Source organism: Pleurodeles waltl, chromosome 9 (genome assembly GCF_031143425.1).
Source record: "Pleurodeles waltl isolate 20211129_DDA chromosome 9, aPleWal1.hap1.20221129, whole genome shotgun sequence".
Lineage (NCBI taxonomy): Eukaryota > Metazoa > Chordata > Amphibia > Caudata > Salamandridae > Pleurodeles > Pleurodeles waltl.
The window spans coordinates 1058498688-1058526528 of record NC_090448.1 but is presented as its reverse complement, the minus strand read 5'-3'; the positions used below and the strand labels follow the sequence as shown (position 1 = coordinate 1058526528).

The 27841-nt window shown below is 44.7% G+C and overlaps 1 protein-coding gene across 2 annotated transcripts in view; it reads left to right on the top strand.

Moving 5' to 3' along the window:
- Positions 1-27841, top strand: part of KLHDC1 (kelch domain containing 1) — a 1015549-nt gene that overhangs the window by 842435 nt on the left and 145273 nt on the right. For both annotated transcript variants that reach the window (XM_069208699.1, XM_069208698.1), the window contains one exon: positions 25024-25108. In XM_069208699.1, coding sequence (XP_069064800.1) covers positions 25024-25108 — 85 coding nt within the window. The remainder of the gene's footprint in view (positions 1-25023; positions 25109-27841) is intronic.

Sequence of the window (27841 nt, the reverse complement as noted above, 5' to 3'; positions counted from 1 at the left end):
GGTGCGAACTGCGGCTGAGGTCTAGGACCTTGAGCTCCCTTCAGTGGCAGTCAGGACTAACTTCCTGACACAGATGCTTCAGTCTGGGGCCTCATCCACCTAATCTCTATTGCCCTTTAATGAAGCCCTTACCGATATCCTGCTAGGTACTTGGTCCAAACCCAGCACAAGGGCTTCTGTGAACTTGACTATTGCCCGCTGCCATCGTCCTGCTCCATCTGACACAGTTTTCCTAATGCAGCATCCTTCCTCCAGATCTTGGTTATCCAAGCTGCTACGACCAAGGACCCAATCTCTTCCACACTCCTGGATAGGGAATCCAAAGGCTGGACCAACATGGGAAGAAGATGATTACTTCTGCCAGCCTGGCATTGACGTTCTGTGAACACTGCATGCATTTTGGGCCGGTACTACCTCACACAGTGGGATACAGTTGCACAAGTGTTGCCACAGGTCAAGGAGGAGGTCCGGGCTGTACTCTATAAAGCTGGTGCTGATGTGAGAGGCGCCGCAAGGTTCACAATTAGATGTGGACTGGCTACAGCCGACTCAGTGGGCAGAGCGGTTGCACGGACGGTGTCCATCTTAGGCTGCTTTTTGCCTCATTCGTGGCTACAGAAGGGTCATTCCAGCACATCCGTTCCCCTCAACCACTGTGCACGCTGCCCAGCCTCTTTGTAGAAGGGGATGTGGGATCAACCGTCCTCGTGAGTCAGAAAGCCAGTGGTCCGGCCAGTCCACCACCTCCTCTGCAGCTGCCTCCAAACCTTCCTAGTCTGAAGACTCCCCACCAGGGACTGGTCGGAGGCAGGATTCGCCATCACCTCTTCCACTGGCAATCCATCATGTCAAACAGGTGAGTTTTGCAGATCATTCGAAGAGGGTACTCCCTCCCCTTCAAGACGGAGGATCACTTGGCACTTTTCCCTGAGGAGGTTGTGGCTCTCTTTGCAAGGGGGCCATAGAAAGAGTCCCTGTTCCAGAAGTAGGTCATTGTTGTTATTCCCACCACTTTCTGGTGCCCTAAAAGGACAATGCCTCCACTGTATCATAGACCTCTGGTCCCTCAATCTCTTCGTCAAGGAGGAGAAATTCAAAATGCTCTCTCTGACTCAGGTTCTATCTGCTCTGGACCCAGGAGACTGGATGGTATCATTGGACATGCATGGCGCTTACTTCCACATTCCTGTCCTGCCTGCCCACACATGTTACTTTCGGTTCACGGTGGGCCACTAGCACTTTCACTTCATCGTGCTCCACTTTGGCCTTACCAGTGGCTCCTCAGGTGTTCACCAAGGTGATGTCGGTGGTCGCAGCTCTTCTGTGCAAATCAGGGGTTCCAGTCTTCCCCTGTCTCAACTGGCTGTTGAAGGTGGGCTTGCCCCAGGCTGTAGGCTCCCACCTCCAGACTACGGTGGACCTCCAGCATTCGCTGGTGTTCATTATACATGTGCCGAAGTCACACTTGAATCTCTCTGACACTCCCTTTCATTGTAGCAGTTTTAGGCTTATCCTCCTTAGCGGTGAGTCCAGGATATTCAGTTTTTTGTACCGGTGTTTCAGCCTCTATCCTGGATTTCGGTGAAAATGACTCTGACACTGCTGGGCCTCATGGCTTCCTGCATCCTTCTGGTGACAAATGCCAGATGGCATATGCGGGCTCTGCATTCGGACCTGAAGTTCTAGTGGGCACAACATCAGGAGAATCTCTCTGACATGGTCCAGATCTCAGAGGGAACTGCACAAGATCTGCAGTGATGGCTAACAAACCGCAGTTGAGTCACAGCAGGCCCCTCTCCCTTCCACGGGGAGAGGCAGAGATCAGAGTTATCTGTTCTCCAATTTGTTGGAACTATGGACAGTCAGACTAGCATTGAAAGCACTTCTTACCTCTTTCAAAGGAAAGGTAATGCAGGTGTTCATGGAGAACACTATCGCTATGTGGAACTGCAACAAATATGGCGGAGTGGGGTCGTGGACCCTTTGTTAAGAGGCTCTGTGCCTCTGTACGTGGCTGGAACAGCAGGGTATATCCCTGGTGGTTGAACATCTGGCGGACTCTCTGAGTGTCAGAGCAGACAAACATCAGTGCTTAGTTGATCACGAATGGTGTCTCCATCCGGAGGTGGCGCAAAGTTTCTTTCAGCAGTGGGGAGAGCCTTGGTTAGATCTGTTAACCTCCGCAGGGAACATGTAATGTTTTAGCATTGGAGTTTCCAAGGCAGCACTCACTTGGCGACGCTTTTTGTCTCCTGTGGAGCCCAGGCCTCCTGTACGTCTTTCCGTCCATAACACTTCTGCCCAGAGTTCTCAAGAAGATCATAACAACTGGCCCCGAGTAATCCTTGTGGCTCTGGACTGGGTACGAAGAGTCTGGTATCCTGAGATATTGAGCATGGCCAACCATCCTCTGGTCTGACTGCCCATTCGGGAAGATCTTCTGTCACAGCAGCAGGGGAGGGTTCTTCACCCGAACCTGTCCAGTCTCTGCCTTATTGTGGTGGCAGTTGAGAGCTTTTGACCTTCCAAAAAAAGAAATGTGTGGCATGGTGCACAGACAAGTCTGTTGGCCCCCTCTGTGCCCCTCTCTCTCAGGTTCCATTGTTTATACTTTTATTGGCCCAACAGAGATCTGCTTTGAGGACTCTCAATTGTTACATGTCTGCAGTTTCTGCTTTCTTAAATCGGCCTGCTCAGCTTTCTTTGTTTAAATCCCCTATTGTAATTAGGCTCCTTAAAGGCCTTTCTTACGTGTTTCCTTCTTCCACGTTCATTATGCCCCAATGGGTCATAAAATTTGATTATGACATTCCTGATGTGTGCTCCTTTTGAGCCTCTTCACAATTGTCCTCTAAAGCTTCTCACTTTGAAAACAGCCTTCCTTGTGTCCATTACATCTGCAGGCATTGTCATCTAAAGCACCCTCCTTTTCTATCTGTCCTTCGCACACGGGCCTCCTTTCTTCCTAAAATGGTTTTGCCCTTATATGTAGGCTAATCCATCACCTTGCCTACTTTTTATGCACCCCTGCATCCTTCTAAGGAGGAGGAGAGAGTCCACTGCCTGGACCCAAAAAGGGCATTGGCATTCTACCTTGATCATACCAAAGAATTCTGGGTGGATGATCAACTCTTTGTTGGTTATGTGGGTGCGAAGAAAGGTCCGGTAGTGCAGAGGAGAACCGTCTCTAGATGGGTCATACTCTGCATTAAAATGTGCTACGCATTGGCTAAGAAGCACCTGCCTGTGGGCTTGCATGCTCATTCTACCAGAGTTAAAGCTGCAACCACTGCATTAGTATGCAGTGTTCCAGTCCTGGTCATCTGTCAGACGGCAACATGAGGATCCCCACACACGTTTAACAAACACTACTACTTAGACAGTCAGGTCTATTGGTTCAGGCATTTTACCCGTTCAGTACTGTACGACTTTCTGGTGGGATATTAGTTTGCAGACCCACCTCCAGGGATGGTATTGCTTGGGTATCTATTCTAACGTATTGAATCTGCAACTTGATGTCTCTATCAGATGGACAAGTTACTTAACTTCGGTAATGCCTTATTTGGTAGAGACAGTATCTAGTTGCCGATTTCTTAAAGACCCACTCATCTTCCCCAGTTTGTAAACTGATTTCTAGGGATAGGGAATTCCCTTTCAGGGCCCTAATTTTGACACACCAGTGGTCAGTGTTTTTTGTGGCTCTGCTCTTCTTGCTTGGTAAGTTGCGAAAAGAAACTGACATCAGTGCGCTGGGGTGGCACCTATAGAGGACCCCCAGTGTCATATCCAGCGCAGACAATGCCAATGACAGATGCAGAACCGATCGACACTACCTAATTGCATGCAGGTGTACTGCTCGAGAAAAATATCCGGATCCAGACTGACGCCTGGCAGAAATTCTAAGTTAAGGAGTCTACAACTAGACATTGTCTCTACCAGATAAGGCATTACCAAAGGTAAGTAACTTGTCCTTTGTGCTCATTTTCAACATGACTATGTGATTTTACTTGGCGGCACACTGGTGCTAATAACATGGTAGCTGTGTTTTGCTTTTATTGCTATTACCCTTTGCAGGCAAGAAAGCATGGGTCTTTGCGCCTTATATTTGGATTGATGCTGCCATCAGACCTTCTGTCCTAGTCTCAGTTGGTGGTTAGTACTACTGCCCCATTCTAATATGAGGGGGATGTTTTACTCGGCTGCACGTTTGAGCTTGTGTGTGTCATGTTGGCCATTCATGATGAGCATATTAAAACTCTGCCCATTCCGAACCTCACTGCTTAATTGGGATGGTGTTGAGGCTCTTAGGTCCCCACGCTTGATTATTCCACAGAGGGCTCTAAATCTATTCACGCTTTCTGACTACTCTGCATTGGTAAGTCATTTACCTAGAACTTACATTTTCAAGGCATTTTTACGTTGTACTGACTTTTGACCCAATACACTTGTTTGTTTTGACAGATTTTTGATTTGTTAATCGAGTACAGAGTAATTATGATATATATCTTTAAAATTGGACCCTAGGGATCTTAAATTGATTTCTCAAGGCTCTCGATTATGGGTTACATGTTTGTGGTTGGTGCTGATCTTGTGACTGGTCTCTTTGCTCAGTGTAGACATATTACACACGGGCTCATTTTGGGCGATTTTGATGAGGATGTTGGATACACTGGAGGTTACAAATCATTTTCTGTATCTGGATAAACACCTTGTGTTAAGTAAGGACTTTTCATACTTCTATTGGGTTCTTGTCAAGGTGATTGTATCACACTCGTGTTCCTCTTTTTTCATTTATGGACCATTTTTGTTGGTAGCAAATGGGTCTATAGCATGTTTTAGCATTTGGGTTTTAGTGGGTGATGATTCACATCATGGCACCACTAACGGCGGCCTTCAGAATTATTATTGCTTTTACTCTGTTTGATTTTATAATGAGCATTTTGTTCTGTTCTGTATTCCTGTTCTTCTGGGATAGGCTTCATTGAGGGGCCTACAATATGTTACTTCTGACACTTTCTCCTGAGGATGGTCTCAAATACTCATTAGACACCTCAAGAGCGAAACATCGACACATTGACAGTTACAGACGCTTTTCAATGGAATTTAAAGCCCTTCTACGAGGACAAAACTTTGATCGTTTTTTGTGAAGATTGATAGCTTTGTTGATTGGTCGCTCGTGCTGTTGATGGTCACAATGTGGACTACATAACATCTTTGTGATCTTTTATGACAGTTGGCATGTTCAGTTTTCTTGAGCCTAAACAAAGATGAATTATTTGTAGATAAATACATATGTTTGTACGTGATAAAAATGTACACAGATTATAATTTGTTTCTAGATGTATGTACTATTACCCTGACAGTAGGATTTGATATCATTCTAACCAATCCTCTAATTAAGAAACTGTAAATATTCTGTCTCAAGAATCAATTTCTGTTGATATATGTGTACCCAGTGTTCTAAGGGCTTACTGGGTTACTCTGTTGTATGGAGCTTCCTACTAGTAGTATTTAATTTACAGGCCTTGGATACATGTAGTACCATATACTCGGGACACACAAGTAAATTAAATGTACCAATCAGGTGCTGTCCATTTTGCCATATTTTAAAGAGAGAGCACACGCACTTTAGCACTAGTTAGCAGGGTTAAATTGTACAGTGGCCTAATGGCTACAGAAACGGTTTCAGGATGAGATGAGAGAGTAAACGCAAAAGATTTGGGGGAATACCATGTCAAGAATGTCGGGTCTAATAAAAGGCCTTTGCAAAATTAGCTGCAGAGTGTAGTCCACAAATGTAATATTAAATTGCTAGAACAGTCTTTCATATTTTGGAAGATTTATTAGAATTTGCCTTATGTTCTTTTTTTCTTACTACATCTGCCAGAACATGCCAGTGTACCCAGAAAGAGAGATAAAAGGTGCCAGAATCTAACTTGGTTATTAGCCCTGCCTTTTTATTGCAGTTTTCATTATTGTGGCAAGAGTAAGAGAAGGCCATGGCACATAGTACAATGTCATTGGGTCAGCTACAAGCAACCGTAAGGCATATAGGCTCTCTAGGGAACGTGCATTGTTCATGTCCAACTACAGATGCTTGACAGAGTAATCATGAGTCAAACAGGTACAACCACCCCTTATATAACCTTATCTTGTAAAACCTAGCACAATAAAATCAACACTGCCAAGAAAGAGCTTTATAGTGGTCCTTCAGAATTTTATTTTCAAATTCAATTCAGTATTAGCTCATCGACTTTAAAACAATGCAGTATTTATGAGGGGTATATGTATTGCTAATTTAAATAATTTCACCGACATATGATTTGAAGTGAGTATCACACATGCACAATTTGTATGTTATGTAAAAAGTGAATTTCATACATAGTTCATACAAAACTATTTCACATGAATGTTACATGTGTATGTAAACCAATCAGTGAAGTGCTGTTTTTGGGTTAAGCCAAAATGAGTGTTTCTTTTCTTTTTTTCAACTACACAGTTACTCCAGTATTGGAACATTCATAGAGTCACATGATTGAATCATTACCTGTCGTCGAGATGGGAGCCCCCACTACAATACAATAGCTATGCATTGATAACTATAGTTAAAGAAGGTCTAAGGCCTCCCACTTTAGTAATCTATCCTTATCGATTTGGGAAAAGAGACCAAACTTAGGTTTCAACTAATCAGGCTGCCCCTCCCTCTAGAACACTCTGGTGAGAAGCTCCAGTCCCTCAGATTTTCTACTGCACGTCGTGCTAGGGAGTCTCCACTGAGCTCTTCTCAGTCACACCTTTAAAAAAGCTATTTTATAGTATACCTCTACATCAGAATTTCTGCCTCTACCATTGGGAAGTTTTTCAAACCTCTTTCTACTCCAGGAGAAATGTATTTTATTAGTCAATCACCATGTCTGACAAGGAGAAGAAAAGTCTCTTCAAACCCTGCAAGACCTGTGGTAAGATGACTGTATATATTGCCTCTATCAAGACCATTCAGCAAAGGATTGTAAGGTGTGCAGGACATGTTCTAATAAAACACTTAAAGACAGAGAGGGCAAGCTGCTCATTTGGCTCCAGAAGCTAAAATCCAGAACAAACCCTGTTTCTGGTGAATAATCATCTACATCCTCAAAGAAAATGTGCAAAAGAGACAGATCCCCTCAAGCTCATCGTTCTGAGGATCAGCCTAGAAAAGCATTGAAAAAGACTAAACAAGGCTCTTATAAATCTCATAGCTCTTCTTGTTCTCCTCACAGGAGGTCTGCATCCTCACATGGAGAAAAGAAAGAACGTTGAGCCTCATCTGAGTGTCGTAAAAAACCTTCTTCTGAGCTTCCTACACCACCTCCTACAATTCAACATACATTCAAGAAACTATGTGGCAAAACTACGATGACATCGTCTACGATGACATAGTTGACGACATCATCGACGACAGTCTCAGGAAAAGTGTCTACGGCGTCGTCGACGATATCTACGACATCGCCAATTTATACGGCATCCAATGTACTCACCACAACGACGCCATAGTCGACGGCCCTTTCTGTCACGCCGTCGACACTTAAGATATGTATCTCTTCCACTGTTGACGAAAGTGATGATGAAATCATCGGCTACAGCAGCATCCCTGGTACCGATCTTCCGCTTCGCCGACTAGGATCTCACTGTCGTCACAATTAATGTCACCGGCGACATTGCCAACGACAAGTCTGTCGAGGGTATTGTCGGCGACAGAAAAAATCAAGATACATATAAGATCTAAAGTATTGTCACACACCTCTCCAACCAAGGTATCTCCACTAATCCCTACACACTTATTGGAGGAGGATGACAATGAGGAGAAAGGGTCGTTTGGGGTTGCTCATAGCCCTTCAGAGTTGCAGGTAAAGTGCCAGGACTTGGACGAGGATAACCAATATGATCCTCAGTGCTACTACTCTCCTTTAGAACACTATTCCTACCAGGAGGAAGTGTTCCCTATGCCTTATCTCAGATTTGCAGTCTATGTTAGAGGACTACAGTAAAAAATTTCCACCAGCCATTGAGAAGCGGCAGGCATCTATGCCCTCAGCAGCACAACCTCCTTCCACACCTGTTAGGCCATGAGTACTGCCGCTAGATGTACCTCCGCGTACACCTATATCTGTTCCACCAAAAGATACATCAACATCTGATGATGATAGAGAAGGAGGAGAGTTGCCAGACGCCTTGGCAGAATGGGATGATTATCAGATACCTACTTCATCTTCGCCCTCTCCTGTCCCAGTAGACTCACCACCAGGTAACATAGGGGGTTTTCACAGTTTGTTAGAACGTGCCGCAAAGAGATTCACACTATCCGTGCCGACAAAGCAGAGCGATTGCGTTCTGTACGATTTTAAGGAACCCTTCCAAAAGAGCAAGAAATCGATACCCATAGTGAACTCCATAAGGGATGAGGGGCTCAAAGTGATGAAAAATCCCACGACTGTTACCGCGGTCTTATCTCGTTTGGATACAAATTATAAAGCTCCTGACGATTCCCAGCCTGCCTGACCGGATCCCCAAAACCGGACTCAGTTATTACTCAGGCAGTGCAGTTTAGATCTAGAAATCCCTCTGCACCAATTTCTGCTCCGCCTGACAAGGATGGGAGAAGACTGGATAACAGAGGGAACCGGTTCTCCCTAATGTCTTCCCTCATGGTACGAGCGTCCAATTCACTGGTGGTAACAGGCAGATTTGACAGACAGCTATGGGCAGACATTGCTCCCTACCTGGGCCAACTCCCTGAAGAATCTAAGGCAGAAGCTAGTACAATTCTACAAGAAGGGGAAAGGGCTTCAGCTGAAGTCATAGATAGTGATGGACATCGCTACCACTGCGTTTCAGCAGTTGGTAGGTGCTTCTGTTTTAAGAAGGCAGGGTTGGCTCTGTGTGACTTCTTTTAGACCTGAAGTACAAAACAAGATTCTTGACTTGCCTTCTGATGGAGAAGCCCTTTTCGGAAAACATGTTGATGAGGCCCTGCAGGATATAAAGACGGACACAGCCAAGTCCCTTGGGGACTCTACAATTTAGGAAACAGCCCTTTCGGGGTGCCAGAGTGCAGGGATATCCATCCTACAGAGCAGGATTCCAACAATATAAATATCACTCTTTCTCTTCGGCTTATGAATCCTTTTGTCCTCAGTACCAACAAAGGCAAACCTCCACAGGCAGCATATACTAGAGCTGCGCAAAGACCAAGGGTAGGAAGACAAGCGAATGATTCAGGACGCAGGCAATGACTTCCCAAGAACTATGGCTACATGTCTTTCCTTGGATTCAAATATAGGAGGAAAGGCTTCCCGATATTTCCACAATTACCTCAGATCAATGGGCTTTAAACCTTATTCAATTTGCCATACTCCTGCAAATTCCTCAAGCAAGACCTCCCTCCTCCACTCAATTTGAAACACTTAAGCCTTCTCGGAAAGGAACTCATGATGATGCTTTGGAAGGGGGCTATAGAGAGGGTACCAGTTCAAGATAAAAGGAAGGGGTTCTATTTACTTTTCTTCCTGATCCAGCAGAAAATGAAGGAATGGCATCCAATCTTGGATCTTAGAGACCTGAATACAAACCTAAAAAAACAATTGCTCCGTATGATTACCTTAAACGATATTCTTTCTGTAGGAAAGTACCATCTTTCTTGGCATGTTACCCCCAATTTCTTCCTGTGTATCAGTGTGTTTTTACTGTCTCACTGAGATCCTGCTAGCCAGGACCCCAGTGCTCAGAGTTTGTGGTCTATATGTGTTGTCAGTATGCTTGACTGTGTCACTGGAGTTCTACTAACCAGAACCTCAGTGCTTAAGCTCTCTCTACTTCCAAAGTTGTCACTATAGGCTAGTGACTTAATTTACCAATTCTAATTGGCACACTGGAACACCCTTATAATTCCCTAGTATATGGTACCTAGGTACCCAGGGCATTGGGGTTCCAGGAGATCCTTATGGGCTGCAGCATTTCTTTTGCCTCCCATAAGGAGCTCATACAAACACTCTTTCAGGACTACCACTGCAGCCTGACTGAAATAGTGCACACACTATTTCACAGCCATTTTCAATGCACCAGGCAACTTATAAGTCACCTATTTGTCTAACCTTCAGTTACTGATGGCGAGGTGCAAAGTTACTGTGTGTGAGGGCACCCTTGCACTAGCAAAGGTGCCCCCACGTTGTCCAGGGCCAATTCCCCGGACTTCATGAGTGTGGGGACAGCATTATAAGCGTGCACTACATATATGTCAATACATATATGTATCTTCACAATGGTAACTCCGAATGTGACCATGTTAGGTGTCTATGGTGTGCAGTTGAACCCCAATCCAAATCTGGTATTGGGTGGCCAATTCCATGCACTCTGGGGACTCCACCATGGACCCCCATGCTCTCTGAGGCTTCCACTGCAGCCCCAGCTGTTGCCACCTCACAGACAGATTTCTGTCCTCCTGGGGATTGAGCTGCTCAATCCCTGGAAGGCAGAACAATGCATTTCCTTTAGGAGAGGGGTGTTACACCCTCTCCCATTGGAAATAGGTGTTACAGGCATGGGAGGGGTATTCTCCCAGAGCCTCTGGAAATGCTTTGATGGGCACAATTGGTGCCCTCCTTGCATAATCCAGTCTACACCGGTTCAGGGACCCCGAGTTCCTGCTCTGGCGTGAAACTGGACAAAGGAAAGGGGAGTGACCACTCCCCTCTCCATCACCACCCTAGGGGTGGTGCCCAGAGCTCCTCCAGAGTGTCCCTAGCGTTAGCCATCTTGGATTCCAAAGTGTGGGGACCTTCTGGGAGCATCTGAGTGGCCAGTGCCAGCAGTTGACGTCAGAGACCCCTCCTAATAGGTGCATATCTGGGTAGGTAGGTAATCCCCCCTCTCATGGCTATTTAGGGTCTCTCCTCTAGGTGTTACCTCAGATTCGGTTTGCAAGAACTCTACCAGGACTGCTCTGAATCCTCTGCTTCAGCTTCTGACCGTCGGATCAACTGCAGACTGCTCTAGGAACCGCTGTAACTTCAACAAAGTATCCAGGAAGGCTACTGTGACCGGCAACTTCAGCTCCAGCCAGCAACTGCCACAGTTTCCAAGGTGTGCACGCTCTGAGGACTGCTTGTACTTTTCTTCCAACTGGAGAATCCACTTTTGCACCTTCTTTCGGGTGGGCAGGGGCTCCTGTTCTTCCTGGACTCTTCATGGACTTCTGGACTTGGTCTCCTCTCTCCACAGGTCTCCAGGTCCAGGAATCCATTGTTGGTTGCTTGCAGTCTTGCTTGGTTATTGCATAATTCTTGACTCATGACTTGTAGTGTATTCTGAGGAAACTTGCTGTATTTTACTCCTGCTTTTCTGGGCTCTGGGCTGAGGTATTTTACTTACCTTTGGTGTTTTCTTACACTCCCACTGCCCATCTGCACACAACACTTGCCTAGGGGGTTAATCCGACCTTGGCATTCCATTATTTTAATATATGGTTTGCGTTGCCCCTAGTTCCATTGCAATCTATTGTGTTTGTCACTGTTTGCACTATTCTATGACTGTATACTTACCTGATTTTGGTTACCAGTGTTTATATTGTGTATAATACTTACCTCCAGAAGAAGTATTGCCTCTAAGGTAATTTTGGCCTGGTGTCACTAAGATAAAGTACCTTTATTTTTGGTAACACTGAGTATTGTCTTTTGTTGTGTATAAAGTCTGTGTAACTATAGTGGTATTGCAAAAGCTTTGCATGTCTCCCAGTTCAGCCTTGGCTGCTCTCCTACAGCTACCCATAGACCATTGTTTCCCAACCTGTGGTCCGGGGAACCCTGGAGGGCTGCAAAACCTCAGGGGGTCTGCGACTGCTTAGGAAGTAAAATAATATTAACAGATTAGGCCCCCAGGTTTCAGTAATGACTCAGTGGGGGGTGCGGAGTCCCTGGGTTCCAGTAATGATAAAGTGGGGGTCCTCAGAAGTCAAAACATCAGGAACCACTGCCCTAGACAGCCTAAGCTGCTAGAACACTGCCTAGATTTCACTAATAAGGGATAACTGGACCTGGTATAAGGTGTAAGTACCTTAGGTACCCACTACAAACCAAGCCAGCCTCCTACACTTTCCCTTATAAATACAAGAGATTATATGGCCTTTCTCGATCTCCAGGACGATTACTTCCACATTCCTATACACCCATCCCACAAGAAGTATTTCAGAATCATGGTAGCTGGAGAACATTTCCAGTTCAAAGTTCTTCCTTTCGGCCTCAAATCAGCCCCCAGAATCTTTACGAAAGGCCACTTTTCTCAGGAAACAGAATCATCAAGTGTTTCCATATTTGGACGACTGGCTCATCAAAGCCAAGTCCAGATCGCAGGCACAAAAAGCGACACAAGCCTGCGTGGAGCTGTTTGCAAAATTAGGCCTAACCATCAACTACGGCAAATCAGTTTTTCTGCCCCTCAACAGGATAGTATTTCTGGGGTAAGTTCTGGACACATCAAACAACAAAGCAGCTCCTACAAAGGAGAGACAGAGAAGACTAATTTCCCTAGGCAGACTAGTTAAAAAAAGAAAGTTTGTTTCAGTTCACCTCTTCAAGTCCCTTTTAGGAACGATGTCCTCCTGCATCCCAATGGTCCTGTTCTGTCGTCTCAGAATGCGATCCCTTCAAGAACAACTGGACAATCAGTGGACGCAGTCCAAAGGTTCTTTTGACGATATCATCAAGGTAACAAAGTCCATGATAACATCTCTGTCTTTGTGGACCCAGGAATCCCACCTATCAGTGGGTCTCTCATTTCTTCTTCAACCAGCCCCTTGGGTGATCACAATCAACCCATCTCTAGAAGGTTGGGGAGCCTTCCTCCAAGATCTACAAGTCAGAGACAAGTAGAAGCTACATCAGAGATTTTTCCATATCAATTATCTAGAATTGAAGGCTGTGCGCCTAGCACTCCGAGCTTTCCTTCCAAAAATAAGAGGCGTGTCGTTGCTCATGTGTACAGACAACACTACAACAATGCACTATATCAACAAACAGGGAGGGGAGCAGATCCCTGCTATTATTGAGACAATCTCAACGTATTTGGGACTGGTCCATCCTTCAAGGAGTGCATCTGTGGACAGAGCACATACCAGGCTCTGAGAATATCATAGCGGACTCTCTCCCCAGATTGACAACGTCCAGCCACGAATTAGAACTGGATCAGAGAGTTCTAGATCACATTTTCTTTCAGTGGGGCAGGTCAAACCTGGACCTTTTTGCTACTCCCCAAAATGCAAAAGGCCAGTTCTTTGCAAGTAGGGATCCCCATCTGGGCTCTTGGGGGTATGCGTTTTTAATGGCATGGTCAGGAATCTATACTTACGCTTTTCCTCCCATTCCCCTCATACCAAGAGTTCTAGTGAAGATCAAGAACGAAGGCTTCAGAATTCTTCTGGTTGCCCCGGCATGGCCTCGGAAGCATTGATATACAGATCTGCTTCTCCTTTCAGAGAGCCACGGCATCCCTCTACCAGCAACCCTGAGCCTGCTAACAATGAGCGAAGGTCAAATTCTCTATCTGGATCAAGCGTCACTTCATTTGACAGCCTGGCTCTTGAACATTATGAGTTTGCACACCTAGACATTTCTTCAGAGTGTAGAGCCATTCTTGCCAAAGCTGCAGCGAACAGCACCAACAGATCTTATCACCTCAAGTGGAAAATGTTTTACGTTGCAAACAAGCTCAGGTGCACCCGTTTTCTTCATCTCCAGAGCAGATATTGCTGTATCTTCTCCACTTAGCTAGATCAGGCTTGGTGAATGCTTCGATTACAGTCTACTTGGCTGCAATTTCCCGTTATAGGCAGAAGGAGAACTCACCATCCTTGTGGTCGACGAGGCTAATCAAACAGCTCCTTAAAGAACTTTTTTGTTCCTTCCCGCCAGTCAGACCACCACCGCCGTCTTGGCAGCTCAATGTAGTCTTGTCCCAATTAATGAAACATCCATTCGAACCTATACACAGGGCGGAGTTAAAATTCCTTTCATGGAAAGTCACCCTTCTTCTTGCCCTGACATCTGCTAGAAGGGTTAGCGAAATCCAGGCCTTCACTATTCAAAATCCTTACTTGCAGTTTAAACAGGACAGAATAGTTCTCCGAACAAATCCAAAGTTCATTCCCAAAGTTCCTTTTGATTTTCACATCAATCAGCCTGTAGTATTAAAGTCTTATTTTCCGGGGGGGTGTGGCCAAACAAGATGGCCAGTGGGACACGCTCTGCCGTCCCTATTGAATCCTACAGGGATCCTGGGTGCCAGACGGCAGTGCACCCCCCGCAACAGCGAGTGGCAGTGCCCTGAAGACGCCAGCGGGTCCCTGCCTGATTTTACCCTCAGTTGGAGCTCTGGGTCAGTTGGAGCGCGGGGTTGGGCCTGATCGGACAGGCGCGACCTGCGCTTCTGCAGCGGGCCTATTGCAGCCTTTTCCGGCGGGCGCGGCTGTCGGCTGGCCACGGATCGGGTGGCTGGTGTGACGGGGGGCTGGTTGGGGCTGTTAACGCCCCTGCCCCACTGGAGTCGGCAGAGCGGACAGCTAGAGCCGGGGAGGGCATCTGCATCGGCTCGCCCCATAACAACGTTACGAGGTGGTGGAGGTGAGGGAGGGCAAGTTTAGCCCCTCTCTGGATTGCCTGCAAGCATGTTGCTCCCCACATGTACGGAGGATTAGAACTGCACAGCGACTGCGAGGTGCAGGGATAGGCGTGAAGGTAGTTCAAGGCCTAGACTGGGTTACGTTGGAGTGGCCTGGGTTGGCGCACCGCTCTGCGGAGCCCTCTGGTGAGAGGCAAAGAGGGAAGCCGATCTGGTGCCCGATGGATGGTTCTGCTGTGACGGTGAGGTGTTTGTTTTTTCTACTTTTGGACTTTGTGCATATGCGTAGAGGACTGGGATCCGTGATCGGTCGCGCAGTGAGCACACCTGACCCGCACCAGGCTGGAGTGGTCAGCACAGCAGCGTGGGCATTCGGGGGACCCTGCGGTGGACATTTGGGCTGGACAGCGGATCTGCCTTGCCCTGCTGGTAACACATCCTATTATTCATTTGTGGAGGTAAGATGGGGCGACATGAGCAGACTGCGTCGTCACAGGGGAACACGATGGAGCAATATACTACACCTACGCCGCTCCCACATAGACAGACTCGTGTGGGAGGGTCGGGAGAGGTATTGGAAGCACCAGCCACAGCGGAGGAGCCCACACCGGCTGAGCTGTTAGCCACCATTCATGGCGCTAGAGTGGCCCTAGAGGGGAAAATGGAAACAATGACTGTGGAGGGGAACCTTTTGTGAGCTAACCTCCGCAAGGTATCTGATAAGGTCAAGGTGGCGGAGGGGTCTATTGTGGACTTGCAAACAGAGGTTGGCACATTGCTCAAGCAGATGGCTCAGGTGACTTCTACTATCAGGACATTAGAGGTGCAGCTGGAGGATTCAGAGGGCAGATCTCAACGGAACAACGTGCGCCTCCTTGGATTCCCACAATGCGCAGAAGACTCCATGATGGAAAGTTTTGTTGAACAATGGATCAGAGAAGTATTGCAGCCGGAGGGGTTGTCCAGGGCGTTTGTGGTGGAGCGCTCTTATAGGGGTCTGATTGCTCCTCCTTGGCCTAGGGCGCCGCCGAGGGCCATCATAGCGCGCCTTCTGAACTATAAAGACAGGGACTGTATCCTGCGGACCGCCCGTGAGACCGGTAGGGCTGTCTTTGAGAATCGCAAAATTTCCATCTTCCCAGACTATACGAATAAGGTTCAGTCCTCCCGAAAAGGGTTTCTGGAGGTGAAGGCCAAGCTTCATGCCATGAACATCAGATACATGTTGTTGTATCCGGCACGGCTGAAGGTGATTTCCGGAGGCAAATCGCAGTTCTTTGAGCATCCCGAGGAAGTCTGGAGATGGCTGGAGATGTGGGACAGGGTTGGCCCGGGTCCTTCTGGGTGGTCTGATGTTGGTTCGGCTCGTACTTCTGGAGTGGATGGTACAGACTGAAGGAGGTGTGGAGATGGCCTGTCCCGGGTCTCCGCGCAGAGTTGTGATAACTCTGTCAGCAGAATTGTAATCCAGCAGAATGGTACTATGGCGGTGGTGGATCCTGAGCAGGCTGTTGAACTTGCTGGCCTATCGGATGTGGAGACTCGGGTGCTGTCTGTTGATTCTTGAATATGTGGGCCTCCCCTGGGAAGCTCACCGTTTCAGGTTGTCCTAATCAGGTACTTCAGCACTCATGCTTTGGGAAAATCTGAGTGACTGGAGCTTCTCACCGGAGTGTTCTAGAGGGAGGGGCAGACTGATTGTCTGAAACCTAAGTTTGGTCTCTTTTCTCATATCGACAAGGATAGATTACTAAAGTGGGAGGCCTTCTTTCACTATAGTTATCTTTGTATAGCTATTGTATTGTACCGGGGACTCCCATCTCGACGATGGGGAATGATTCAAGCATGTGAATCTATGAAAGATTCCAGTACTGGAGAACTACAGTTACAGGTAAGTAACTAATTTTCATATGCATAGCGACTTACTGCAGAATGTATCACATAAAAAAAATATTTTGCATTTTTCAGCACACTCTTTGTAATATGGTAAATTTGTTACCACAAACGTATTTTAAATCGAAAAGCAAACTATTTGAAAATTTAAAGAAATGCACTCCGAGCTTGAAAAAATATGTTACACTTGACATGGAGAAACACACAAAAAAACAATCTAAAAAGTAGGGTTGGACAGAAACATTAACAAAACCTTTAAATTATACTGAGATCCAAAAAATGTAGATGCTGCAAAGTTTATATAGAAATCTACTTTGGAACAGGTAACATTCTTTTAACTTTAAGGAAAGTATTTTCTGATGGATATTTCATACCTCAGATTCCTCACCTTCTGAATACCCCCCTCACCTTCTGAATACCCCCAGGCCCTATACTGAATCTTGAAAATGTTCTCAGCAATTCCCTTGTGCATCTTTAAGTTTCTCTGAGTGGCTCTGCGTCATTCCATTCTGCTGTGGAAGTGTCTTTGCGGCTCCTACTTAGCCACCACCTCCCCGTGCTGATGTCAGGTCTGCGCTTACCCCACCTTCCGAATTGGATCTGGTGCTCGTTCCCACACATTCTGTAAGGTTGACAGACTTTTCCAAAAATCATTTTCCACTATGCAAGCCATGTGTCTTCCGGAAACAACAGATTTCCGGCTTTGTAAGTATTGCCCCAACCAGATATCAGTGATGGACCACCACAAAGTCCATTTCTGGTGTCTGGGATCCAAACATGATTTGAAGTAATTTAAAGATGAATCAGAAGGTCATTGGTGACCATTAAACAAAATTCTATTTTGCAGAACATCTCCAGAAGTTGAGGAAAACCCGCTACCAGTCTAATTTGAGGATGTGCTCTCACTCCTGTTGCCAATTTCAAGGCGTCTCATCCTTGAAGTCCCGCTCATCAGATAAAACACAATAAGTTAAAGCACTGCTCCCCTTTGTCCAGGTACTCCAACCATGAGGCGTTGCTTGACGCCCTGTGTACCTCCAGGGGCAGACCTAATCTCCATCATCGGAACCGACCCTGGCCCTTATCCGGATGCACCCTGAATTCCCCAGGCCACTGATGACACCACAGCAGCTCTGCAAATTGAAGGAGGCCATGGACAGGGTATTCTATACCCAACCAGATTTCTCTGGTCTGCTTTTGGGCCTTAAGGATCTGAGATGGCCTCCAGTTAGTTTACCATTAGTGGATTAGTCCCAGGCTCAGATTGCGCCTCTCAAGCCTGCCTCCCGGCACGGCACCAAGCTCTTTTATGGCACCACTGACAACACTGCAACCTCAAACTTCAACACTGGCACCAACGCCAGAGGGTAAGCCAATACTCCTTTTGTACTCAGAGGGGCATCCACTACACCCTTAACAAAGGTCACAACACGTTCATTAGAGTTCCCACTCTGATCCTCAGACATTGCCACAGCAATATGAAGACCCTGATGATAAAGACGAAGGAGGTCATATCTATAATGAGGACAATTTATTTTTCGACCTACACAACACCATTGGACTACTAGACACATCCTGTGACACTGGCCTACATTCACCGCGGCTACAGCTGCATAGAAATCTGTCTTCTTTGACACTGTTATAAGGAAAGCATCAGAGGTCCTCAACCTTACTTTACCCACTAGTGAAGTCTAAACTAATGTCTCAGATGGAGGTTTTTCATCCTAGACAGACATTCCAGTAGCCTTTCTCTCTATTCAATGAGGCTTCCATGGGCACATTGCTGGGCATATGGGCAAAGCCAGGATCTTGCTCCCCGGTGAACAGGCAGATTGCAGGATGGCACAAGTCTGCTCCTGGGGGCCCTGCCTTCTTCCCTCAGCACCCTCCTCTGGAGAACCTAGTGGTGCAAGCCTCCACAAGATGACTTAATACAAGTGTGTTTCTGACTTGAAACGCATGGAGGCATTTAGTGAAAGAATCCAGCATTGCACTCATGTAAATGAACACCAGCTGCCTCCTGGAGAGATACTCACATGTGTTATTGGACATGGTGGTAGAACATGTTGCCAGCTGCCCCAGATGATATCTGGTCCAATCTTCAACACCTTATCTAGGATGGGCAGGAAGCAGCAAAGTACTCCATCCTATGAGGTCTGGACTACACCGACTGTTGGGGTAGGGAAGTCAGGACTAGGGTGGTACTTCAGCGCCAATTTGGGTTTGCTTTTGAAGCAATGTCTATCAGTCCCTTATAAATATACCATTTGGTGGTGCACCTTTCTTTGCAAACAAGTAGGATTCAGCCATGGAACGCTTTAAAAAAAGTAAAGTGACAGTGTACTTTCTTGAGTAGGCACTGCCTGCATGTCAGCTTGCCCAGCGGTTTTGTCCCTATCGTGGCCTTGGAGGGAATTCCAACAACGCTACAAAGACAACAGTTCTCCAAAGCCTTTAAAAAATTGCTGTTTTAGATATGCTCCCATCTGCAGCTTCCATCTTCTTTGAACACATTTAATGATGTTTTAGCAAATACTGTTCAAAGAAGGCCATTATTTGTGCATCCATGTGGCCTTCTTTGATGCATTTTGGTTTATTTTAGTAAAATCCTTTGAATGATTGTCACCGTGTATGCTCCTGCATCATAGGTGCCTAAGTCTGAGTAGCATTTATTACAACAAAACCATTTGTAGGTGCCCGTTGTGCAGACAGCCTTCTTGGATTTGGCAGAAACGCTTTGATTGTCACCAGCCAATAGCATGGCAGGTGGCAAAATGTTGAAAAGCAAATGATTTAAAAAAAAAAAGGAAAAACAAAGGGATTTGGGGCACAGAAGGCCACCCGGTGAAGGACGTGAAATGGGTAGCCGAAAACATCGTCCCTCCCAGGCACTGCGGTGCAATTAGCATTGGAAGAATACTGCAACCAGTCCGAACACTGTGACCCTGAATAGTCCTGGGCGGGACAAACGCAGTAACGGAGAGGAAAACATTGAGTTCGGATAGACAACAGAGCCATCCAGTCATGAACATGGGGCCGACTCAAAGTCCACTCTATATGCAAGTAATTTAGTAGAAAGACTAGATCTGGACTACAGGCAGCTAAAGCTGTGTGTAGTCGAGGCTTAAAAATGGGGCAGTGGCCCGTGAGCAAAGGATCTGATGTAGGGTGTAGCTAAAAGGCAGGCTTGTGTGCTGTGGCTACTGGGCATGGATATAGGCTTCCATAAACTATAAGTATTTAACTAGGTTATAAGCCTCCACAACGAAGCAGGGTAGTAGAAAGGTGTTTACTCTTCACTTTATAATGATCTATATCAACAATGTGTTTGCTCGTTACAGAACCAATTAAACTTCTGTATGGGAATGGAATTAGTTTTCAAGATGTGTCGCCTAGCTTATATTCTTGTGTATATTGTAAAAATATTGAATGGCTCTTTGAACAAATACATGTTGAACGCCTTATTATGTACAAACGCATCAAAAGAAAATCATCTTTTTATGAGGTTAGTGAGAGTGTAAGTAATAGTGATTAATGTAAAATACAGTTTTTGTTTATTACAGGATAATTTGTTTTCCACATAAGTATGGTATTGATCCTATTCTGAAAATGTTTTGTTGTAAAAATTGAGCAAACGTGACTATTTCTAAAACTGCATTTTTGTACTCACAAACTTCCACTTGTATAGCTCTTTAAGTGTGCGATCTGTTTTCACGTGAAAGTTAATTTAAATCACCGGCATCACCAAGCATTTGACCGTGGCCATGAAGTTCCCTGCTGAAAAGTGTGCTGGCTTTCTGTAAAGGAAGTTTGAACACCAACGAACACACGTGTTTGTTGTAATGAAAATAAAATATTTTTGTGTGCTCAAACAAACTAAGTTCTTGCCTTACCCCAGCACCTTATTTATTCCTTTTTAAATGAAATTGAACCTGTTTGACTTCCTATACCGAACATTCGTCTTGAAAGTTGAGAATTGGAAAATGCTTTCAGAATATGTTCAGTAAAATTAAAAATCGTGTTTACAGAAAGACAATAAAACATTCATAGCCATGAATTCACTCCACTATGTTAATGCTTCATAACAAAATAGAATCACATTTGGTCTGTATTGTGATACTAGATTGTGTTTTTGAATAAATGTGGACTGTTCAGTGACTACTCCAAGAAATCAGCAAATTTTCAATTGTGAAGGCCTATGTAATTTTTTTTCATTGAAGCTCATGTAAATAACATGCTTTATTAGAATGTTTAGGTTGAGGTGATAAGTTAGAGCAGCAGTGAAGGGACATAAGCTCTCAGAATATAGAAAACATCAGTGTGCAAGCTAGAATATCTACAAGGTCAAGGCAGGAAAGGCAATCCAGTATTCTTCGATGACCAAGCCCAGGCCAGACTTACTGCAGATAAGAGTGATCTATCTTCAGGTACAAGGTGAGGAAGAGAAAAGATGAAATACGTTGAGTAGAGGGGGGTGGGGGCAGACAATGTTTACTTGTGTTGCAGGTTTACTTTGTTGCTGTTCTTTCCACAGATTCCCACAAGAAACTTGCAATATCATGTTGAGAAGTAGAGACCAAAGTATTAATTGTTTGCTCGAAAAGACACTTTGTCATTCTTCCAGTCCCCTTGGTTTGGCCTGCCGCTAATGGCGTTCTCAATGCTTGAGTGAGTGAGAGACAGAGATAGCGAGAGCTATGTATTCTGTCAGTGAGCTGCACATTTTCAGATATTGAGTTGCAGGCAGAGCAGTTGTGGTAAGAGCTGCTGCTGCCTGTTAGAGGAGGTTAAGGCTGGCAAACTCGGGCACAGTTGTTAGTTCGATACATGAACCATCTCTACTTTGCCTGTCAACTGTCTTTTCCATTCATAGATTTTTGACCAATACTAATAATGTTAAACTTGAGACACCATGCACAGGGCTGTAGTTAACAGTGGAGTAGTATTAGTGGGACTCATAGCTGTGTCACCAGCACCTAATATTGGGTATTATTAATATTCGGCTTAAGATAATTCTACTGGTGCTGTATGGTCATGGCACATTTGCAATGCCGCTGAGCATGCAGCTGATGAATGAGTTATGACTGTCCGAAGATGCCATACATGAAATAGCACTTAACAGCTGTGCGTAATGTCTGACTCTGGTGTAAGCCCCATCAAATGTAAGGGCTACATAAAGCTGAGTGAGCAAGCACTTCGCATCGCCTCCACTCTGCTTGGCCCTTTCCAAAGTGTTTTTATTGTGACACATTGTTTGGTTTGGGTTAGAAAGCTACAGCTACGAACCTGGAGGTGGGAGACAGGGACACAGAATAGAGAACCACTGATTGGTGGAGGGGGTCTGCAGTCAAGTTTTCCTTTCTGCAGTGTTCCACCCTACCATAGTCTTTGTAGGTATACTTGGGCACTCTGACCTGAGAGTGTGCCCTCAGAGAGGGCAGGGGCACTGAGGCAGCGCCATCCTTGTCACAGCACAACTTCATCCAGTTGCAAGTCCTAGCAAATGAAGGCCTATTAAGACAAACAAAGATGCACTATAGCGTTCAGAAAAGAAAAGCTCTAAGAGTAGAACAGTAAAAAAACAAAATGAAGCAGGCGCAGACCATCATTAGGGCAGAGTGGGCCCACACACTCCCTTTTTCAAGCATATTGAATGTATGTCAGACTGAGCAAAGGTCAGCCTGGCAGACACTCGTCACGTTCAGGTGAGGAAGCCAGTCACTTTAAATGCTCCAGTGCGCAGGCTTCTAGCATCCTGAATCAATTTTTGCCAGGCTTAAGATTTCCAAACCATGAGGTCATGACCTCATCAGTCCAGCAAAGTCTTCTGGGAGCCCCCCCCCCCTCCCTTTCATGACAAGTGGGAGCGTCACAGATAGACTCAGACCTGGCAGCCTTACTTTTAAGCCCTGAAGTGCTGTGGCTGACTGTATGTATGGCTATGCTTACAGTTTTGTTATACAGCATAAATGCAGAACTATGTGTATCTGTACTTAGACTGGTGATCTCTGCTGGTTTTTGTTCATCAGCTTATGGCAGAGGTACTCAAGTGTCATACGTGAGGTATGAAAGTGCAACAAGCAGGCACACTGCCAGTCTAGAAATGTCATACATATTTATAGTCATAACTTGGCAGCTATCAAATATTTGGAATTTCAGTTCGTTTTCTTATTTCAGTACAAAATCCCTTACTGGAGGGAGCCGTCCACCCTCTCTTCTATGCCCATCTTTTTCCCAGTCTAGGCTTTTTGATCCAAGTCTGTTTGAATGTCAGCTCTGGTGGATTTTATTGTTCGTTCTCCTGCCATGGTCCTAACAAACCTGATGCTCTAGTAGCAGTGGCCTGGACCATTGCTTGGCAGAAATACACAAACTATATTCTTTACAGTTTATTGATCCCAGACACAATCTAGAGAGTGTAAAGCAGTATAAGACAGCAACACCACACCTCTTCTTTCAGTAACACTGCAGCCATATTGAAAGATGGCCGCCCACATGCATGCACACCCACCATCTCTTAGTATATGTATGGGTGGCCATTTTTGGAGTCAATTTAAAGCCAGTGAAAAGATGGGAGCTGCCTGCAGTGCTCACACAGATGGGATGTGGCCCTCTACTAGGAGGAGCAGTGTCTGCGCAGCTGTGGGTTCATGACAAATTAACAACTAAAATAGTTTTTAAAAGAGGTAAAGGGTGTATTTTTTCTAATAAATAAAATGGGAGACTTTGGCCCAGGAGTCCCCAGCACTGATGGCACTACTTTTCAAGCACATGAGCTATCACTCACGATGAGTGTATTTAAATAATATGATTTGTTATTAGCTCAACCCTTTACCGGTTGCAACAAACACCTCACTTAATGGACATTAAATGTATATTGAATGGAGCAGTAGCAGAAATATACATTGAATTATAAGGGCTCCATCAGTTGTCATACTCTCAACATGATATTGAGGTTTCCAGAATGTTGATAATTTGTTTAAAAAAAGATGTAAGCATTAAGTAACTAGCCTTTCACTTAACATGTCTTCATACGTTTCTGATCACCATAAGGCATGTCCTACCGTTAGAGAGCATTTGTTTGCAAAAAACTTGTCACGTTTAAATATTGTTTCAGTCAGTAGAGGGTCAATTGGCAAAATATTCTGCCGATTTCATTGTCAGAATCCACAATTCTCCATTATGTTTCAGTTTATCCTAAAACACATACAAGAGAAATGAGTTGCAGGTAAGGGCCACCAGACCCATCCAGTCTGCCTTTTCTCATGACAGTTCTTAGTACGTGGGATGTACACAATCTCTATCTAGGTTTGGCCTTTCTTTCTTACCGCTGTTACTCCCCTTTGCCTATCCCAAGCTTTAATTTTTTGCTAAATTTATAGTTGTCATCACCACAGATCTTCTCTAAATTGGTTCCATGCATTCACTACTGTTTGTTTGTGAAATACTTTGTAAAGTTAATCCTGAACCAATCCCCCATCTCACACTGTGACCTTTAGTTTTAATCCAGGTGCATTGCATACTCTTTTGGGAGCTGGATCCAGATACATTATATAGTAGATAAAAATGTATCGTATACCAGTTGAACTGTAATGCAAACATATGTCAAGTCTTTTGTTTGGTGTTGAGAAACTTAAAGACAATATAAAATGGGATGTCAGTTATAGTGATATACCAGCAGACATGGGAGAAGGGGACCTATCTACTGTTCGCAAAGCTACTGTAATTTGCGAACAATACATAGCAAAACAATTAACTTAAATGAAAAAAGAGAATCAAATCTTATAGAAAAGTTGTATGCAAAATTAGGAAATCAGTCTGTATTTTTGTTCCCGGGTCTACATTTCCTAGTAACAGTCAGGGTATGGCAGCAGCAGCCAAACGTTAACTTTAAAACTTAAGAGAGGTCTGTGATGCAGATGGTCGTATTCTGAAACAGTAAACTGTCTTCATGAAATAGGTCAACATTTCCTTGAGCAACTCCTTTCAGAAATAAATAGTTATTACGAAGAAGTGTGGTACCCGCATGGATCATATTATCAGGTGAAGTGGTGGTGTAAAAACAATATGAGGAACCAAGAAAGACGTAGACACAGGGTTTCTTCTTGGTGATGAAGTATGGGAAAAGCCCGAGATAAAGTCGGGATTTTGCTTTCATATTCAGAGTGTGGGAAGACTGGATGAGCTAGTTGGCCCTCATTGAAAATCATTTTTTTTTCTCGAATTTTGAGAAATGATAGATAGACTGTTGTCTGTGTAACCTGAGGGCCCACAAACAGCCCTCTTGAAGTCAGGATGAGTGGCATGTTTCAGGAGGAGGGGCAGACCAATATGAAAAGCAACCATCTTTCAATTCACTATAAGCCAGGTTTACAGACTATTTCAACAGCCTTCTCTAGAAGGATGTGGAATTTGTGATACAAATGTTCTTTACGGTAATATTTAAAACATTGTACTTAACCAATTCTGATTACATGTTTGCAGATTGTGGCACACAGCCTGCCTAGGAAAAGAAAGTGAAGTGATGGTCTTTGGTGGAAGTAAAGATGACTTGTTTTCGCTGGACACAGTTAGTACATTAACGAAAATATTTTCTTGAATTTCAGTTCTATTTTCTATTAATAAATATATGCTACCTGCCGTGCATGTTTGTATGTGTAAAACACACGTGACTAAATATATGTTGTAAAATGGGTAATTCGTTGATAATTGTTTCTTTGTACAGAGTTTTATAGTTTCTCTATTTCTTAATTGTCCAAGTGATAGTTTAAAAGTTCTGAAGAGTGATATGTTATTTTTGGAACTCCTTGGGAAAATGCTGTCAAGCGGTATTGAGGGCATTATCCTATTGGAAAAGGCGTAAAGGCATGAAATGTCAGCTTTCCAATGCAAAGTTACACAGAAGACCATTATTCGCATTGAGGCAGAATGCCTGTTGTTTTGCAATATGTAAATTAAGTTAAAGTTGCCTTCTATAAACCAGTTTGTAGTACCTCATATTTTTCTGCACACCTCAAGTTTTAAAAAAGCCTGTGGCACGTAGCACTTTCTTCAATATTAGCAATAAATAAGTGATTGGTGGGGGAACAAGGCAAACCTGAGTTGCACGATGGCCTTCACTCACCCTTCAACTGCGACTATGATAGTGATGGATGCCTCCATCTCATGGGGGGGAGCTCACCTGGAGGATCTGCAGCCCTGCCAAGTGCCACACATCTTGCGTTAGAATAACGCATTTTTGGTAATTTCCCTGCATTACCACAATGCTTGGGATTGTCACGCAAAAGAATTGTGTCCTGAAGTGTGATAACCCCGTGCAGTTCCAGTTTCTCACTTGGCTGGGATGCATAACAACTGAGCTCCAAGTTCTGTTTATCACAGGCCACAACGTAGCGATGTTGTACAACAAGAGGTATAGGATTCTCCATATTTTCCTGCTTTGAACTATCCCACTATCACAGAAACTCCTATCCAGACCAAGCGAACTACAGAGATTTGAAGATTAAAACACAAAATCACACACCCGCCTAATTAATGGCCAAAAACACCCCCTGATCAAACCATGGTATCAAACAGATGTGGATGTCCAACTGCAAAAAAACTTCTAAATTTATGCCAACAACGAGGTAAGTGTAACCTGCAGTAAAAGAGGGGCCTATTTAGGGAACTGCACAGGGACAAGAAGGAGGCGGTAAGTGATGAGGTTAGAACTGTCTACTTTAGAAACATAGAATGGGTCTTAAATCCCGGCCCAGCTCAACATTCTGTGATTGTGAGAAACGTATCTAACTTACTCCTACTAAATATACATAAATCTGATTCTCATTTAAATGGCCTCTGGGTCATTTCAAGCATTAAGGACCGTCACATAAGAGAAAAGGGCATCATTTCTAACGAGCAAAGGTAAATGCATTAGGTTTTGCCTATGGGGTTTATTATTAGAGAGAGGTGAGAACAGTGTATGAGTGCATGGAAAATGGTGAGTGTAATGTAAAAAAATAGAGACAAAATAAGTGCTTGAAAGGACCTGGGTAGCACAGCACATGACAGCTAATGATAGCCACAAGACCCTCCAAAAATGGGAACAACATAACTAACCGCAAGGGGTATGAGGGCAATTGAGGAATGGTTGGAGAGAAAGAACAGGTAGTAGAGAAAATAAAAATAAAGCTGGTTGGGGTAGGGGAAAAGCCGCACGCAAGAGAGAGTAACAGAAAGCACAAGGGGACAGCTGTTTGGGAGAAGGAAGCAGCATACGAAGGAGAGATCTACAAAGCACATGCACTTTATTGAAAAGCTGAAAGAAAAAAAAGAAAGTAGTTCCCTAAAAGTGATCAATTGAAAAATCCAGGAGAGCCAATCCAAATCACAGTAAACAGGTTATACTACAGATGAAGGACAAAAAAGATGATCAGTCATCAAATAAAAAGGAAGTAACAATAAGTAAGTAGTGACAATAAAACAAACCAATGGTAAGCAGTGGGTGGATTTTAAGCCCACTATAAGTTTTGGTAAGATCACCTTCGGCCTTTTGCCACCAGCTGGCTCATAGGCGAGATAAAAAAAAAACTGGGTTCATAGTTTACGAAGCCCTGTTTGAACATGTATTCCTTGCTTGCAAAAGCTCTTAACAAGGCACCATTTCAAATGGCTGAGCGCTGCATAAAGCGAAGCCCAGAACCATTGACTACCCTGTCCATTTTGTGTGACAGGACAAGTGAAGGGTGGACAGAGGTTAGTTCTCCTGCAGATAGTGGAAGCTGCCAGAAAAATGTGCACTGACCCAGCAACTAGTGAGAGCTGCATGAAAAATTTGCACTGCCCCTGCAACTAGTGAGAGCTGCATGAAAAATGTGCACAGCTTCTGCAACTTGGTGCACCGAAGCACAAAACTAGAAAGCTGTACAGCCATAGTCATGATGCTCAGTCACTCATGAAACTGAGCTTGCTGTGTAAAGGAACAGTGTCAAGGTGCGTGCCATCTCACTGGGCAACCAGTCCACCTGCAATGCGTTCTGCTATAAAGCACCCTTACCATGAACGGTACTCTCATGTCAACAGGTTACAAAACATTTGTCACCGTGGGCGGCCATTTCTAGCACAAATCCTCAGAAAGAGTTGAAGGGCTGTGACGATAGCAGACAACAAAAAGAATAAAAACTAAGGAAGTCTCTGACAACAGTGTACACAAACGCTTCATTAGCTTGCACTGCAGTGGAGGACGTTTTAGGCGAAGAAACCTAAAACAACATAATATAACATCAGTTTGGCTTCTAACCTGGAGTTGGTGTGTGTCGCTGAC